The sequence below is a fragment of the Leucopleurus acutus genome, assembly GCF_964270905.1.
Source record: "Leucopleurus acutus genome assembly, chromosome: X".
NCBI classification, from domain to species: Eukaryota; Metazoa; Chordata; class Mammalia; order Artiodactyla; family Delphinidae; genus Leucopleurus; species Leucopleurus acutus.
This window is the reverse complement of record NC_139148.1, coordinates 32,992,074-33,010,495: the sequence shown is the minus strand read 5'-3', so window position 1 is coordinate 33,010,495 and position 18,422 is coordinate 32,992,074. Positions and strand designations below refer to the sequence as shown.

The 18,422-nt window shown below is 40.0% G+C and overlaps 1 protein-coding gene across 1 annotated transcript; it reads left to right on the top strand.

Annotated features, from left to right (window-relative positions):
- Positions 1-7,225: 7,225 nt before the first annotated feature.
- Positions 7,226-17,862, top strand: DYNLT3 (dynein light chain Tctex-type 3). Its single transcript, XM_082864023.1, has 5 exons — positions 7,226-7,300; positions 9,758-9,799; positions 14,880-15,003; positions 15,660-15,737; positions 16,027-17,862. The coding sequence occupies exons 1-5, from the start codon at positions 7,271-7,273 to the stop codon at positions 16,101-16,103; spliced, it is 351 nt and encodes a 116-aa protein (XP_082720149.1). The 5' UTR covers positions 7,226-7,270; the 3' UTR covers positions 16,104-17,862.
- The last annotated feature ends 560 nt before the right edge of the window (positions 17,863-18,422 follow it).

Here is an 18,422-nt window from a genome sequence, read left to right as displayed (position 1 = left end):
TGTTTTAAGGCAATTTGTTAAGTGCATACAAATGTAGGACGGTTATGTCTACCTAGTGAATTGACTCTTTTATCATTGTGAAATGTGTCTTTTCCTCAAGAAATGCTTTTTGCCTTAGCGCCTCCTTTATCTGATATTAATTTATATATGCCGCAAATATATTATTAATATATAGTATACGTGTATATATATGATATTATTAATATATATGATAATGTTTCATGGTATATCTTTTCCATCATTTTACTTTCAACTTTTATGCATCCCTGATATTTTATGTGTCACTTTTAAATAGCATATAGATGGGTTATATTTTGTTTTGCCTCTGGTCTTTTAGATGAAACATATGATCTAGTTATATTTATCATAATTATGATATATTGAGGTTAAAATATATTATCTTATTTTTTTTTTATTTTATTTTTTTGCAGTACCCGGGCCTCTCACTGTTGTGGCCTCTCCCGTTGTGGAGCACAGGCTCCGGACGCGCAGGCTCAGCGGCCATGGCTCACGGGCCCAGCCGCTCCGCGGCATGTGGGGTCCTCCCGGACCGGGGCACGAACCCGTGTCCCCTGCATTGGCAGGCGGACTCTCAACTACTGCGCCACCAGGGAAGCCCTCTTGCCTGTTTTGAGGTGAGTATTTTTATTATTCCATTTCCCCACTCTATTAGCTTAGTAGCTATACGTCTCTTTTTAACTTTTCCTTTATTGCTTATCATATACAAAATGCATCCTTGACTTGTCAAAATACAACTTGATACTTTTACCCACTTCCCTGACAATGAAGGGATCTTTGAACACTTTAACTCAATTTTGTTTTTCCTCTCAACTGATATTGTTATCCTGTAATTTAATTTGACCTATCTGCTAAACTTCATAAGACATTATCATTATTGTTTTATAGAGTTGATAATCATTAAATTATCCCCAAATTTACTCCTTTACTCTTCATTTCTTTCTATTTTGCCCAGATTTCTATCCAGGATTATTTGTCTTTTGCCAAAATAATAGATTTTTTTTTAAGAAGCATCACGTTTTATTTATTATTTTAAAAATTTTTTAAAGGGAACTTTATTTAGTTATTTATTTTTGGCTGCATTGCGTCTTTGTTGCTGCGCATGGGCTTTCTCTAGTTGCAGCGAGCAGGGGCTACTCTTTGTTGCGGTGCGTGGGCTTCTCATTGCGGGGGCTTCTCTTGTTGTGGAGCACGGCCTCTAGGCACGCGGGCTTCAGTAGTTGTGGCACGCAGGCTCAGTAGTTGTGGCTCACAGGCTCTAGAGTGCAGGCTCAGTAGTTGTGGTGCATGGGCTTAGTTGCTCCTTGGCATGTGGGATCTTCCCGGACCAGGGCTCGAACCCATGTCCCCTGCATTAGCAGGCGGATTCTTAACCACTGTGCCACCAGGGAAGCCCCCAAATAATAGATTTTTGTATTTCTGTAAGTGTACTTCTGCTGGTGACTAATTTTCTCAGTTATTTGCCTAATTTTTTTATCACTTCATCTTCGTTTTTGAAGGTTATTTGTGCTGGGTACACATTCTAAGTTCACGGAATTTTCTTCAGTATTTTGAAGGTGTCAAAATGCATTATCATTGAAGGCAAATGCATTGCCTTTGGTTTTCTATTGTTTCTGTGAGCAGTTAGATGTCAGTCTTCTTGTTTGACTTTTCTAGGTAATTTGTCTTCTTTGTTGGGAGGGGATGCTACTTCATAATTTTTCAGCTTCCTTTGGTTTTCAATCATTATACCGTGATGTGCCAAAATACAGGTTTTATTTTATTCATTCTGCTTGGGGAATCTTTGGGATTCTTAGACCTGTGGCTTGAGGTCTGTGCTAGATATTCTCTGCGTCTCTACGTCCGCGCTTTGACCCCTCTGCCTTGAGAAGCTGACCTATATGGATTACAATAGCTCCCATGCCCTTTGGTTTCAAGTTGAGTGCAGTCAATGAGGAGCATTAGTAGGAGATCAGCGGAAGGGTGAAGGGATCAGGGTAATTATTCCTCTGGCTCCCTTTTCGGGAGGCACCCTGGGTTTGCTGTATCCCTTGACAAAAGATTACTGCTCCTCTCAAAGTGGCCTTCTCTCCATGATTGTTTAAGCCTCTCTTTCCCCTTAAACTTTTGGGCCTGGAAGTGGTGACAGCTCCAGCATTGCTAGCCCCAGGTTCTTGTAATATCAATAGTCATTCACCTGCCCACACCTTTGTAATTTGTCCCTTTGTAAATGAGCCCACCTCAATTTATGCCATTTGGAGTGTGCCATCTTCTTCATCTTGGCAACCTGACTGATACAGTAACTAGTACCAAAAGTAGCCTGTGATGGTTAATCTTAGGTGTCAAGTTTTCTGAGCCATGGTGCCCAGATATTTAGTCAAACATTATTTTGAATGTTTCTGTGAGGGTATTTTTGAATGAGATGTACATTTAACTCAGTGGACTTTGAGTAAAGCAGATTGCCCTCCATAATGTGGGTGGGCCTCATATAATCAGTTGAAGGACTGACTAAAACAAAAGGCTGACCTCCCCCAAGTAAAAGAGAATTCTCTAGCAGACTGCATTCTGATTTCATCTGCAACATAGGCTCTCCTGGTTCTACAGAAGGCTGCCTTTGGACTTGAAATGCATCTCTTTCCTGAATGTTCAGGTTGCTGGCATTCCCCACCAGATTCTGGGCTTACCAAGCCTCCACAATCGTGTAAGCCAATTTCTTAAGATAAATTCCTTTCTCTATATACACACATCCTATTGGTTCTGTTTCTCTGGAGAACCCTGACTAATACAGGGTATCAGGAATTAGATCCTCATGAAATAAATCCTTCAATGTTCATATTCTGAGGAAGTTCATGGATCATCTTCCTGCTGAGAATCATGAGGCATGAGTAGTTCATGGCATGAGGTGACATCATGATTACTCACATTATCACCAGAGGGTGAAATGCATGTGGAGGGCAAGGCATTGGGGGTCAAGTTGTTGTAGCATAGTATAAAAGTACTAATAAAGATTGGAGAGTCACCTGGAATCTTATTGTAACTTTGGAAAGCACATATAGGGAAAACAGAAATTAAGAGTTATGAATATAAAATTTAAAACATGCACTAAAAAATTAGAAGGCCTCCAGGGCAGGTTTGCCGGAGTCCCTCATTTTCCATAATTGTACAACATCACATTGATCCATGACATTGGTGACATTACAGTGGTAATCACTAGGTCTATATAAATGCAATAGATGTGCAGTTTAAAATGTGCTGCTTGGGCTTCCCTGGTGGCACAGTGGTTAAGAATCAGCCTGCTAATGCAGGAGACACGGGTTCGAGCCCTGGTCTGGGAAGATCCCACATGCCACGGAGGAACTAAGCCCGTGCACCACAACTACTGAGCCTGCGCTCTAGAGCCCGTGCTCCGCAACAAGAGAAGCCACCGCAGTGAGAAGCCTGCGCACCTCAGCAAAGAGTAGCCCCTGCTACTAGAGAAATCCTGTGTGCAGCAATGAAGACCCAACGCAGCCAAAAATAAATAAATAATTTTAAAAATGTGCTGCTTAACACATAGAGATGACCCATCAACTACGGTATCATTCTAATGTGAGAACAAGTTGGTCATGCAACCACCTGAAACCAAAAACATTAGCCATAATTTGTGTCCTATATATAAGATGGTGGAGTTGGAAGAGGCTCAAGTAACATGAAATAGTTGTGATAGTCTCTGCCTCTGTAGCTGGTCAAGAGGATGAATGTTGAGGCCAAACGTGGTAGACTGTTATCAGGTTCCTGAACTATTCATTATGGATTCCCCTGTACCCACCTCCCCAACACACATCAGTGTAAATAAATCCTTACTGAATTATTATATTTTGAGTGTTCCTCTGCTTCCTCTAGAAGATCTGATTAATAAGTTCTTCGATCATTTTTGGAAGATTTTCAGCTATTATTTCATCAAATATTGCTTCTGTCCATTCCCTCTCATCTCCTTTTGGAACTCCAATTTTATGCGTTAAACATTCTCATGGTGTTCCTTTTGCCTCTATGATTTCTTACATATTTTATATTCATTTATGCCCCATTCCAAATATTTTCTTGTGACCTGTTTTTAAAATTTCACTAATTAAATCTTCAGCTTTGTCTAAACTACTATAGAACCCATCCTTTAAATTTTCAATCTTGGTTATTGTGTTTTGCACTTCTAGAAATTCCATTTGGACATTTTTCATACTTTCCAGTTCTTTGAGGAAATTCTTAATATTATCTCACATACATTAAGACACACATTTTAAAGCCTATTCTGATAATTCTACCATCTAGATCCCTTGTTGAGTTGTTCCCATTGTCTGTTGATTTAGGATAATGCTGTTTTGTCTCTGTATGTGCCAAGTTATATTTTATTGTGCATCCGATGATATACGTGAACAATTATGTATCTAATTTGAGGCCTAGGATGATGTTTTCTTCCTCCAGAAAGAATTTACATTTGCTTCTGGGAAGTTGGCTAGAGACATTAGCAATGCCAGATCACCTTAATTCAATTTCAGGAATTGAAGTGATTTAAAACTGAGCTTCAGTGCCTGCAAGATCAAGTTTTATTGTTTGACACCTTTTCCTAGGGTGTAATCCTTGGATTCTCAACCCACAATATGATTGTTACCAAAGATCTCCTCCTTGGCAGGGCATGGAACCTGGTTATATTACCTCTTGGCTCATAAGCAAAAGGCTTTGCATCTTCTACCCCCACAGGGGGAAAATATTTGTCCCAAATGCTCTGCTCGTGCTTCTAGGTTGCATGCTTCTCCAGGTCTTAGATGCATAATTCTTCCCCATATTATTAAAACTCCAATTCCTTTGAGCAAATGCTTATTATATTTTGCACAACTTTCCTAATTGGCAGTGAAAGGGTTAGTTCTAATTACTTAGACCACCATTACAGAAGCCCTTAAATATAATTTGAATGGTTTATAAAATGGGTCTAAATGTTTTATCAGTTACTTCTATGAAGAACACTTCTCAACAATAGAATCTATTAAGATTTGGAGGAAAAATAGTTATTAAAATGTCTCAAACAGAAATTGCATATAGCTATTTTAAGCATAAATCCAGATATAAAATATTATTCATGAAAGCAAGACTGAGGGTCTCATTAAAAGATTTGAAAGATTTCATTTGGAAGTTTTTACAAATTAAATTTTTAACACTTTTTAATTTTATTTTTTCCTTACAATTATATAACTTAAAGAAAATATGTTTTAATTAAACAACATAAAAATACCCCAAAGCCCCTCTAGTTCACTCCAATGTATCATGCAAATATTACTATCTTTTATATATGGACCACAGCATGAAAATAGTTGGTAAGGACTTTCCTACCAACAATTATGTCACATCTCTTTTTCCTTTCCAGTAGCACTCACTTTTCACCATTGAAGGTGAAAATACCAAACATGTGTTTTCCCATAGGTTTTGCCAAGGGAGGAATCACATGACTGAATGTTGGCAAATGGGAGGGACCTCAGGAGAAGACTCCACAGGATTTCAAGTAAAGATTTGCCTTCCTAAAATAAATTGATCAACCCAAGTCAATGTCCATTTTCTTCATTGGATGTGATACCTTCATTCCTTGTGATACCAGAACTGCTGCAGCCACGTGTGGCCATGACTAAATATTGCTGATATGTTGAGGATAGTAGAATGGAAAGACGGAAAGCACAGAGACGCCAAAAAGTTGTTGAGCAACTGAACCAACGTGGAACATCTCTACCTCTGTATTTCTGGCTATGCCAGAAAACAAATGTCCTTAGTATTTCAGCTCATCGTACTTGAATCTTCTGTTACTTGCAACCAGGATACTAACTAATAAAGCTATGGTGTTTTTTTTGTTTTTTTGTTTTTTTGTTTTTTGCGTTACGCGGGCCTCTCACTGTTGTGGCCTCTCCCGTTGTAGAGCACAGGCTCCGGACGCGCAGGCTCAGCAGCCATGGCTCACGGGCCCAGCCGCTCCACCGGCATGTGGGATCTTCCCGGACTGGGGCACGAACCCGTGTCCCCTGCCTCAGCAGGCGGACTCTCAACCACTGCGCCACCAGGGAAGCCCAGCTATGGTGGTTTTAAAGCATGGTCCCCAAACGACACTTGTGCCGTTGAAAGGTAGGCCTCTTCTAGAAGTTGGAAAAGGCAAGGAAATGGATTCTCTTCTCGAGCCTCCAAAGGGAACGTACTCCTGCAGACTCACTTTAGATTTCTGACCTCTAGTACTGTAAAACAATAAATTTGTGCTGCTTTAAGCCACTAAATTTATGATAATTTGTTACAGCAGCAATAGGAAACTAATACAGTGATTGAGAACTTGGGTGCTGCTAGCTGCTATCAGCCTCCTTAAGTTTAAATCCTTCTTCTACTACTTACTGGATATATGACCTTTGGCAAATAAACTCTCTGTACCTCAGTTTCATCTTGAAAGATGGGATGATGGTAACAGAACCAAACCTGCTGGGTTCTCACAGGTTTAAATGAGAAAATCCTTAGGATTATCTGAAACTTCGTAATTTTTAAATAAAGGTAACCATTGTTCTGCTAATATTTATAATTTGATTTAGTATATTTGTACCTTCTCTCCTACAAATTAAAGTTCTTTTGTTTTTTGGTTTCTTTTACATAGTCATGGAGGAGGAGGGGTGTAAGAGCATCCGCTTCAGGAGTTGGAGTACGTACAGCATCTCGTTTGATCCTCACAACCAGCCATGAAATAGGTGTAATTTTGTTTTCATACGAGAAAACTGAGGCTGTGGGAGGTTAATTTTTCCAAGTGACATAGCTAGTAAGAAGACAAATCAAAGCAGCTTGTTCACCATTGCGTTCACTACACTTATTTGCTGGATTATGATGCACGAATATGTGCATATAACCATGGCACTGGGCACTCATAAATACTGCAGAGTTTAGACGGACTGACGCTAGGTCACTCCATCTGACCCACACCGGCACAAATCCCAGCTTTTTAACACCCAACCCTCGTTTCCAGAAAGGTTGGAGGTAACAGAGAGTCACTTCCAGTCGCAGGAATCCTGCGGGAGGGTGGGATGGGAGTCGGAGCGGGGGTGGGGGGGTGGAGGGGTGGAGGGGTGGGGAGGGCAGGAAGGTGGTAACGCTGTGACGCAAAGGCGGGGCCTGCGTGGGGAACGCCCCGGGCCATAACCGGGGGGCGGGGCCTCCCCGGGGCCAGTACGCGGCCGCGTAGCTAGACCTGCCCACCCCTCAGCCCCCTAGGAGAGCTGGCGCCACCATGGAGGAGTACCATCGCCCCTGCGACGAGGTACCGCCCCTTCACCGCCCGCGAGCGACCCCCGTCCGCCTTGGCGCTTAGTCTTGGCCGGGTGGTCTCCCGGCACCCGGCGGCCCCGAGAGTTGGGGTGCGGCGTCCTCCGAGCCCGGGTCCTCTCCTCGGGGCCCGGGATCCGCCCCGCCCATCCTCGGCTCCCCACCCCGAGGGCCTGAGGGTGGGCTGAGAGTCGGGGTGGCAGGGGCTGCTGGGAGCACAGGGGGCTGGCAGTGAGGTCGGGGCCGAGGGGTGGAAGGCCTGACTCGGGGTGCGTGGGGTAGGGATGGGGTGGAGGGAGCCGCCAGTCTGCAGGGCGGGCCTCGAGAACCGGTCTTCCTGGCTGGTTCCTCCGCCCCTTGGTGTCCCAAAGCAGGTGCCGCATCCCCGCCAAGCGAGGCCCTGGTGGCAGAGCCGGTCCCGCTCCCGGGCACTCTCGTCTGGGTGGTTTGGAAGGAGGCGCCTTATGGATTAAGGAGCCCTTGCTTACTGACTCAGGCTTCCCGAAACCTCACCAGAATCCCGTGATGTCATCTGTCATCTTCCTGTTACTGATGGGGGACTCTGACTTTCATGGCGGCTAAGTGACTTGCCCAAAGTTAGAACTGCCAGGAATGACAGATGCTCCATTTGAACCCAGACCTCTGACTACACAACTACAACTCTGGCTTCACTTTAACCACGATGAGGATGAGGCCTGTTGGATCCCAGAATAACCCGTGACAGGGCAGTATAAACAAAGACATCTTCTGTCCAGTGGTAGCCACAGGTGAATGGTGCGGTGAAATAAAAGTAGGCAGGCACGTGGTGGAGGTGCAGCATAAAATGGTGTATCATTAGACCCCTGAAAGGGGCTTCTGAACCATTCATCTCTAGGATGTGGGCTTCTGCAGAAGCTAAGACCACATTTAAATTCATTACTTCTATGCTGCAGGTGGCATACACACCTCAAGGTTAGTGGTAAAGTATTCTCATTTTAGAAATTGAAGCACAAGCAATTTCACCCTCAAGAAGCACTAGTCTGCTGACTCCTAAGAGGTTCTGTACTGCAGTACCCCCTAAATACCTATATTTAAAAAGAAAATTACATGCGTTACCATGGCCACCCAGTACAACCTGATTATCGGGTGACCTTCCAAATTGAAGTGGAATGGACATCCCATTTAATTTGTAGACCACTTTTGAAAATAGATAAGGACCTTATTTGAAGGTAAAATGACCATTTTAATAGGGGCAGTTGTGACACCTGTTTTCATGATATTTCTGATTATTTAGGGTATTTTTATTCCTTTGTTGTTTGTTGGGGAATTATCTGGTGTAATTAAATGAGTTGAAAATATGTTAAATCTGTCCTCAAGATGGTACTTATTTTCAGAATTTACTTGGTTTTTGAACTGTTTTGTTGTATAGTGGGATTTACAAACATGCTGATGTCATACAGCACCTAAAAACGTCTCTATGGAAACAAATCATGTACTACCTGAAGTGCTTTGGTTTAGATTGCAATCTTATCACGTAGCCTAGTTCTTGACTCTAGGACATTTCCTTGTCATTCATGGTTGCTTTTAACTCAAGATTGTATCAAGCCACTCCACAGGAAAGACTAAGTTGCCAGACCTGTTATATTATAGGTCTATATAGATTATAGGTCTAACATATTATTTATATGTTATAAAGTGACATTAATTTGGAATGATCAAGTATTTTCATAACCTTTAACTCAGAAAAGCCACATTTTTGCCAAGCATAAATTAAAAACAAATTTGAAACTTATCTATTCAGCATTCTTTTCTCACTCCCCCTCATTTTCACTTAGCTGCAACTATTTCCTGTGTACTGATAACACATCCTTATACCCACCTCCTATTTCCTGAGCTTTACAATCCAATAATCCTCAATCTCTGGTGTTCATCAGAATCACCAGTAAAGCACTTTTTTTTTTCTGTGCTGTCCATATCTATTTAAAATTTTTTTATTTTATATTGGAGTATAGTTGATTTACAGTGTTGTGTTAGTTTCAGGTGTACAGCAAAGTGATTCAGTTATACATATACACATATCTATTCTTTTTCAGATTCTTGTCCCATATAGATTATTACAGAGTATTGAGTAGAATTCCCTGTGCTATACAGTAGGTCCTTGTTGATTATCTGTTTTATATATAGTAGTGTTATATGAGTAAAGCACTTTTTACAAAAACATAGTTGCCCAGGCTCTGCTTCAGAACTAATCAATCAAGATCTCCATGGAGGTAGGTGGGGAAAGCATTTTGCGATTTTAAAGATGATCAAGGTGGGATTAGTAGCCTCAGTAGACTTAATGCCCCTTTTCACTGTGGTCTCCTGTCACTGAAACCTGTCTAGGCCAGCCTAGGTTATTCTGTGTAGCATCATAGCTACCAGGAAAAGGAAGTCTGTATTGAAAACAACTTTATCTTTTGTTTTCCATCTTTAGGTCGGCTTCAATGCTGATGAAGCCCACAATATTGTTAAAGAGGTGAGTTACATATCTTGTTCATCTTGAAGATTGATGCATTGGTTGAAATTTTAAAAAGCTGTGTTTTGACTTATGGCACAAAGTTAGAAACCTTCGTATTAAAGCAAGATTTTTCATATTTATTCACTAATTCTTTATAGGGGTGCTTCTATGTTTGTTGTGTTGGATGCTGTCAGGCATCTTGGGGCTTACCCTGAAAGGGATAAATATTGATCTAGAAAACTGGCTTGCTGTTTTCTAAACTGATTCTCTGTCTTTTGAATAAAAGAACTTTTATTCCAATGGGGCCAAATATTATTTTAAATGTTAATGCCCTAAAAGTATATAGGTAAATTATATGTATAGTATAATAAACATATAATTATAGTATATACATACATATATATGTATGTGTATATATATATATGTGTGTGTGTGTGTGTGTGTATATATATATATATATATATATCAAGTAAATAAAAGACCCTAGAAATATCTGCTTTGGTTATTGTATGCTTTTTTTTTGCCCAATATAACTGGAAAAATAGGGACTTCCAGTTGTTAAGACTCTGCACTCCCAATGCAGGGGGCACAGGTTCGATCCCTGGTCAGGGAACAAAGATCCTGCATGCCTCATGGCACGGCCGCGCACACACACACACAGATTGGAAAAGCAATCACTTAATATCTTTTAGACACTGATATGACGGTAAATCAAATTCTTCAGAAAAATATTTGAAATATGATATGTGGTCCTCGTGTTAGGCAAATAGACAAGAAGTTCCCTTTGGGACTCAGTGTTGGCAGAGGAACTTTAATTATTCTAGTGGTATCACATACAGACGAACTGTGGGTAAGGTATTTATGAACACTTTTAATAGTCCTGAGTCATTTTTAACTGTGCCAAATCCTAGAAAAAAATAGGCTGGCCTGGAAGGTAGGCTTGTATTGTGGGCATGGCTGTTGCGGCCCGCGTCCTAGCAGCAGGCCCCAACTACCTTTAGGCTTGGCTGGATTGGCTGGCCCTCTGGGCACTGAGCACCATCTCAGTCCTGAGACGATGCCTTACCTGCCTGAATGCTTAGGGCACGAACTCACCCGGAACTCACCCAGGGCTGGCCTCGTAAAACTAGGATCAACGTGAGGTCTGAGAGAGCTGGATAGGCACCTGAAAATCCCGCCATATTTTAATAGTTCAAAATCATGTATTAGAGCTTTGTAGCCAGGAATATATCATTATTATAACAAAATGCAAATGTTTTCGATACCTTGACAATGCAAAAGCACAAATGAGGGCAATGGCGGGGGGTGGAAGAAGGGATGGAGGTCATGGGAGGGCAGGAGTGATAACAGCTTCAAAGTGGAAAGTCAAGAGAGACTGTCCTTGGTGGATGGAACATGAAGCAAAGGATGCTGGGGTATTGGAGGAATCTTTTAAATAGTACCTTCTTCTTTACCCACATTATGAACCATATGAAAAGACCAAAGAGTTAGTAGAAAGAGAACCAAATATCACCTTTATTATTGATAAAAACTGAGTTGGAGATTGGAGCTTGTTTTGCTAACTCCCTACCTGTTCAGTTCAGACCTTGGAAGAGGCATCCAAGGGAAAGTTAGAGTCAGCAGAGAGAAACACTCAAGCAGCCTGGTGCCTTTCGTTGCTCTGGGTGAAGAGGGAAGGAGAAACCAAATAGCGAAGTCCAAGGCATTTGGGAGATTGGCCCTCCCAGATGAGAAAGGTACCAACCAGTAGCTCACTCCACCTCCATGGGGAGGAATAATAACAGGTGGGACGAGAGGCCAGGGATGCTAAGGAAAAAATCCTCTGCGTGGAAGGAAACATCCAGAGTAGAAAAGAAACATGCTTCTAATAATGTAAATATATTGAAGTAAACATAGCAAATTCATTATATTGAGGGATGTGGGGAGGGGGGGCAGGAGGTGGCAGGTGGTCCTAGGGAACTAAATTTTCATCTGTCATAGCAGGAGCTCTAGGGATGTTGTCTAGAATTCATAAATCAAGAAATACTTATATAAACATTATTTAGACATGTGAGTGACCCTTAAGAGATAAAAAAACAGTTGTACCCTAAAAGTGTTTCTTCTGTGGAAGGGGGCTGGGGATGGGAAAGGGTGGGGAGGGGATTCTTATTTTGCATTGTAAGCTCTTCTGTTCTGTTGGATTTTTAAACCCATGTGCATGGGTTACTTTGATGGTTTGTTCAGTTAAAAGAACCATGCTTCTTAAAATGAGATACCCATATTGAGTGGTGGCTAGGAGGTCCTAGAAGCCACTGGGTACATTTTTTTTTATTAAAAAAAAATTATTTATTTATTTAGGCTGTGTCGGGTCTTAGTTGCGGCACGTGGGATCTTTCATTGTGGCGCGCGGGCTTAGTCGCCCCGCGGCATGTGGGATCTTAGTTTCCCGACCAGGGATCGAACCGGTGTCGCCTGCATTGCAAGATGGATTCTCAACTGCTGGACCATCAGGGAAGTCCCCACTGGGTGCATTTTAGAGCATCAATTTTACTTCCATACTTGCAAGAGGGAGTTAAGTAATATAAATAATTTAACACCATTTTCAAATGAAAACAAACTGATACATTATGGAGTCAAAAGCAAGCTTCATTTGAAATTTTCATATAAAATATGAGACTCGAAAGACATCTCAGGTTTGCCACAGCTGGCTTTAGGTACCTGTGTATCCTCTTCCCTCCCCCTCTCTTCCCATGAGCCAACTGTCTTTGCCATTGAGGTATTTGAAAGGTGAGGGGGGTGGGGAGGGAGGGAGGGAGAGAGGGAGAGAGAGAGAGAGAGAGCGCTATTTGAAAACATTTCAGCACTTCCCCGATGATTATACAGTTTCAGCAGGCATTTCTGTTTTCCTTATCTTTTGCTGATCTCCTTATTTTCTTAGAGTCCTTCCTCTGAGCCCCTATGCTAATATATTTTTCCTGCTGAAGTCTTAGAGCCACTCACTTACTGGTGATATGCATGTTTTATTTATTGTCAGTAATAGAATTTGCCCACAAATTTTCATATAAAAAGTGAGTTACAAATGGAATTAACTTGGAGCTTAATCTAAAGTATATTTGATTCAGGATGCCCAGAGAGTATATCAAAGCCAGTATTACTTCAACAACAAACATGTATTGAGTGCCTGCTCCCTGCCCGAGTTCTGAGTTTGGCCCTGGGAATACAGAGCAGGTTAAGGACCTCATTATCTAGTGGGCCTCCTGGTTAAGTGGTAATGAAGAAGGCTAAATGTTAATTAATAGTAATTAGCAGGGCTATTTACAGTGGCATCCACAGGCCCCTGATATTTCTGTTGTTTGGAGCAGAACTTGAAGCAGTCCTATTAGATAACCTGAAAGTAAACAAGGGCTGGTAGTTTCCCATTAAGGTACAGCAGTCTAGGGAGAGGAAGAGGTTTCCCAAAGGCCGTCAGCTTGGGTATGGTAAAGTCAGGATTAATCTCTGTCCCCGTGATCCTTGGGCCACTGACCCTCCTAACTCTTCATGTTACATTCTAGGAGAGTAATTTGAGGTACGTTGTTACTTTCTTCAACCCCTCTATATTTAATTTCTCTTTTTGCGTTTTATGATTAGTGAAGAGTTTATACTATTCAGCTTAAGATTCCATATTAATTAGTGCCTCTACTATAGTCCAGTTGTAGTAAATGAAAGCTGCAACGTGCACGTGTGTGTCTGTCTTACTAAGCTGGATTCTATAAATGAATTGAATGAGTGCTTTATTCTCCAGGCTCTATCACTTGAATAAAAAAATAATAGCAGCAAAATAAGTCAGAGAAAGACAAATACTGTATGATCGGACCAATATGTGGAATCTAAAAAAATCCAAACTCATAGAAACAGAGTAGAATGGTGGTTGCCATGGGGTGGGGAAAATGTCGGTCAAAGGGTACAAACTTCTAGTTATAAGATGAATAAGTTCTGAGGATCTAATATACACCATGATAATTATAGTTAACAGTACTGTATTGTATACTTGAAGGTTGCTGAAAGTAGATTTTAAATGTTCTCAATACACACACACACACACACACACAAACAAAAAGTAAGTATGTGAGGAAGTGAATGTGTTAACTAACCTTATTGTGGCAATCATTTCACAATATAACGTGTCAAATCATCACATTGTACACCTTAAACTGACACAATGTTGTATGTCAATTATATCTCAGTAAAACTGGAAAAAATAAGCTAACAGCAGCAATAATTATAATGATGTAATAATATCTGTCATTACTTATGTGTTTACTCTGTGGCAGTCACTGTGTTTGAGCACACGGCTTTCCTTATCTCACCCCATCCTCACAACAACTTGATGAGGCTGTTATCCCTACTTTAAAGATTAGGAAAATAAGGGGTTTCAAGAGATTAAGTCACTTGTAGAAGGTCACACAGGGGTAGCTGAGGTGACCTTAAAACCTAAGACTGTGATACTAAACCGGTACTCTTAATCAAGTATCAGAAGTGGATGCACGTAAACACCGTGGAAAATTAACTTTCTCTTTTTAGAGTGCCTAAAAACTAGCGTTTGTTGATGATTTACTTTTAGTGGCAGGTGTGCTTGTTGTTTGATAGCTAAGCAGTTACATGATATGAAATAGGATATAATTATTGTACATGAGAAATATATTTTTAAGTTGGTCTCATCCTTTGTTTCTAGCATCTGAAACCTAGTTCAAATCCCAGCTGTTTCAAAGCCATTCTTTAACCAATTGATATCACCCTTTTAAAATCTCCACCACCCCATAATGACTTACCACCCTTGATTAGTCTTCCTTGTATTATAGAGTTCTTTTAGTAGCTTCTCTGCTAGACCGTTAAGTTCTTTACAGTAGAGGCCATGTCACATTTATCTTTATATGGCCTGTAATATCTCACAGAGTGAGATGACGCATGCGGAAATGCTTTGAAAATTCTACAACAGTTAGAGATGATGCATAATAAATACTTAACAGATGCATATCTTGTAAGATGTTTTATTAGGTTATAAGTGTATTTTATGTTTTGAATAAATTTTTTGATGTGATATGTGTATACTTTGTTTAATTGTCCTCTGCCCTTTTAGTGTATAGATGGGGTCTTGGGAGGTGAAGATTATAATCATAACAACATCAACCAATGGACCGCAAGCATAGTGGAACAATCCTTAGCACATCTGGTTAAGCTGGGAAAAGCTTATAAGTATATTGGTAAGTATCGGTGTCCTTCTTCACTAGTTTACTCACCTTTGTTCCTGTGGTTTTTCTCTGAATTTACAGAATGTAAATGAATGAGAGACACTCAAGTTGGATACTAATAGGGGGTGAAGGACTTCTGACTTATTCATCACAAAAATAATCTGTGATAATACCTAACAGATGGAGATCTTTCACAGCTCAAAAGCAGTGTGAGCTCTTGCCAACCATCTACCTGTCTTGGTAGCATCATCTTTTACATTTGCATCGGTTATCTTCAGTGAGATTCCCTCAGCCCTACTGTCTTCCTTTCATCAGTGCCATGCCTCCTTACGTGTAGGACTGTGAAGTACCACACAATACTTGTAAAGTGGAATATTTTCTTTGTTTTTGTGTCTGAATTATGCCCATGGGACAAGGCACATAATTTCGCCCAGATTTTTCCTGCAGTGCCGTCACCATTGGTTATGGCACTGGGCAGCAAACAGACTGGACCCAGTGGGGTCAGAGCGTGCTGGTAAATAATCAAGATGAGAGACTTATTTTTTTCAATCCATTCGCTGAATGCTTTGTTTTCTGTTATTTTTATAGCTTTTAGAGCTCCGAACTCAAACACTCAGATACGTTTTCCTTCGTTTGTAAGTGTTCTTACTGTGCAACTTTATTTTTAGTGACCTGTGCGGTGGTCCAGAGGAGTGCATATGGCTTTCACACAGCCAGCTCATGTTTTTGGGACACCACATCTGATGGTAAGAGACTTTAAGCTGATTCAAACAAAATCCAACTTCTAGCAAAGTCAAATAGTGTACTTGTTATCAAATCCTTATTTATCTCTAATTAAATTCCCACAAGACTTTATCAACAGAATTGCTTTGTACCTAGTGACAAGTATGCCGTCAGACAAATAGGAAATATGAAGATTGAACAGATTGAAGGAAATGTGATATTAAAACCTATTAAAAATGTATATATATATTTTTTCCTGGTAATTCTGATGTTTTGCTGGTATTTCAACGTCCTTTTGTTGTGTGTTTTCAGGAACCTGTACTGTAAGATGGGAAAACCGAACCATGAACTGTATTGTCAATGTCTTTGCCATTGCTATTGTCCTGTAACAGGCTAAAAATGTTCGGCCAAAACCATTAACAAGAATTTGTCACTGTATCCTTTCTAAAAAGAGTAACAGTTACTTATTCGTGTGCTAGATGACAAGTGTGCAATATGCTTCAAAACTATCAACAAAAACTGAATAGTGCAAGCAAGCAATCTCATAGGAAGTTGGCAGATTATCTCATATTCCTACAGCATCATTTGAATAGGAAAACCTCAACATTAGGAAAAAACAAATACAGAAATATGGCATGACATGAAAATACAACCTTATATTTACACTGGCTTTTCACTAATAATATGTACCTAAGAAGGTGGGTAAAACCATTCAGATAATTAAATTCTCTTTCAGCTAGAAAAGTTAACAGGGATAAATATATGAACAAAAATACTGCAAGGATCAATGTGGAGAAAATGATAATAATTAGTTAACACTTCTTAGTTTTTTATTTCTCCTTCTTAGTTGTACATATGATTTAGTGGAAAGTAATTCCATTCTTTTTCTTTTTGGCCGTGCCACGCAGCTTGTGGGTTCTTAGTTCCCTGACCAGGGATTAAACTCGCACCCTTGGCAGTGAACGTGCAGAGTCCTAACCACTGGACCGCCAGGGAATTCCCTTAAATCAGCTTTTTAAATTTCAAATTCTTATTTACATTTGAAGGTGAATTAAATCAGGTAAGGTAAACAAAATTAGTTACAGTGTATGATGAAAAGTATATGACTCTAACAGCTGCCTTACACTTCATTCATTCCATGTGTTACAAACATTTACTGAATGTCTGTTATGAGCTATTTCTCTGCTAATTATAGTTATCAATATGCTGTTCAAATTCTAAGTTTCTTTTGGTACCTATTCAGTTGGACAACTGACATTTATGTTTGGGAAGAAAAAAAAAGAGTTGTTTTACAAGAGAGGAAAAAAGTGAATCTGGTTATCTAGGTAGAAGTAAGCAAATGAAAAGCACTTATTGCTGACAGAATTATAGATGTAATTTTAAGAATTGCTCCTAACAAGCAAAAAAATGCATAAAATATGCAACTCTTAGTTAAAGGCCTTATTAGCAGTATAATATACAAGTAGTAAATTTTGTCATTGCTTTAGTTACAATCATCTGTAAATAACTTTAAATACTTATTATGTGAGGTTCAAATTGAGTGGGGTAAAGTATAAAACGTATACAATCATTAGCAGGTTATTGAATATCTCAGGGCTTATGAAATATAGTTAAATTTATTAAGAAAATAAAAGATGAAAAATTAGAGTACACAGCTGGCCACCAAATGCGAAGTCAATTTGCTATTTAACCTTGAAAACAAAGTCAATTTTGCATATTACCACTAACACTAATATATATAGGGAGTGGAACCATGATTCATTGAATTCTGGGGGGAAAGAAAAGCTTAATGTTGACAATATTAAGATAGTATTCTTCTAGGAATACTATGTGCATGTTTGATATTTTGCTGAGTAACAATAATTGTTCAGTGTGTAAGAAGAAGATGAAGAAAATACAAGGATGGAGTTTAATGCAGTGATCTACATTTTGGGCACGTCAAAATTTATCAGTCATTACCTTTATGTTAGTTTACGCTGCTGGCTTTTGTGCCTTGAAGATTATAATAGTGACCAAAATACATCTGTGCGGTTAAGGCTTGCTTTTGATTATTGTTATTGAAGCCTGATTTTAAAAGAATAATAATCAAAAATACCTCGTGAACTTGCTGTCTGTTCTGTTTCTAGTTAAAATGTAATAAAGATTATCTTCCTGCACTGTACGTTTGCTTCTGGATGTTCACTGAATAGTTAAAGAAATGGCATTGTCTTTAAGAAATTCTAAATAACAGGAATGAGGAAGAGAAATGAATGTCAGACCACATAGATACATTGTACAGAATAAATGCCATTAAAATAGCAACCCGAACCCAGTGTTGACCATTACAACATAAATAACAGCTCCTATTTCATGCCTTTTATTATTTTTAATAAAAAGTTATTTTAAAAAGCAGTATATGGGCTTCCCTGGTGGCGCGGTGGTTGAGAGTCCGCCTGCCGATGCAGGGGACGCGGGTTCGTGCCCCGGTCCGGGAAGATCCCACATGCCGCGGAGCGGCTGGGCCCGTGAGCCATGGCCGCTGAGCCTGCGCGTCCGGAGCCTGTGCTCCGCAACGGGAGAGGCCACAACAGTGAGAGGCCCGCGTACCGCCAAAAAGAAAAAAAAGAAAAAAAAAAAGGCAGTATAAAATATATTCTATAACTATTTATTAGCTTTAATAACTATTTTTTGGCAAGGAATTTTGTCCTATTTGTCAACTTTCAATCAAG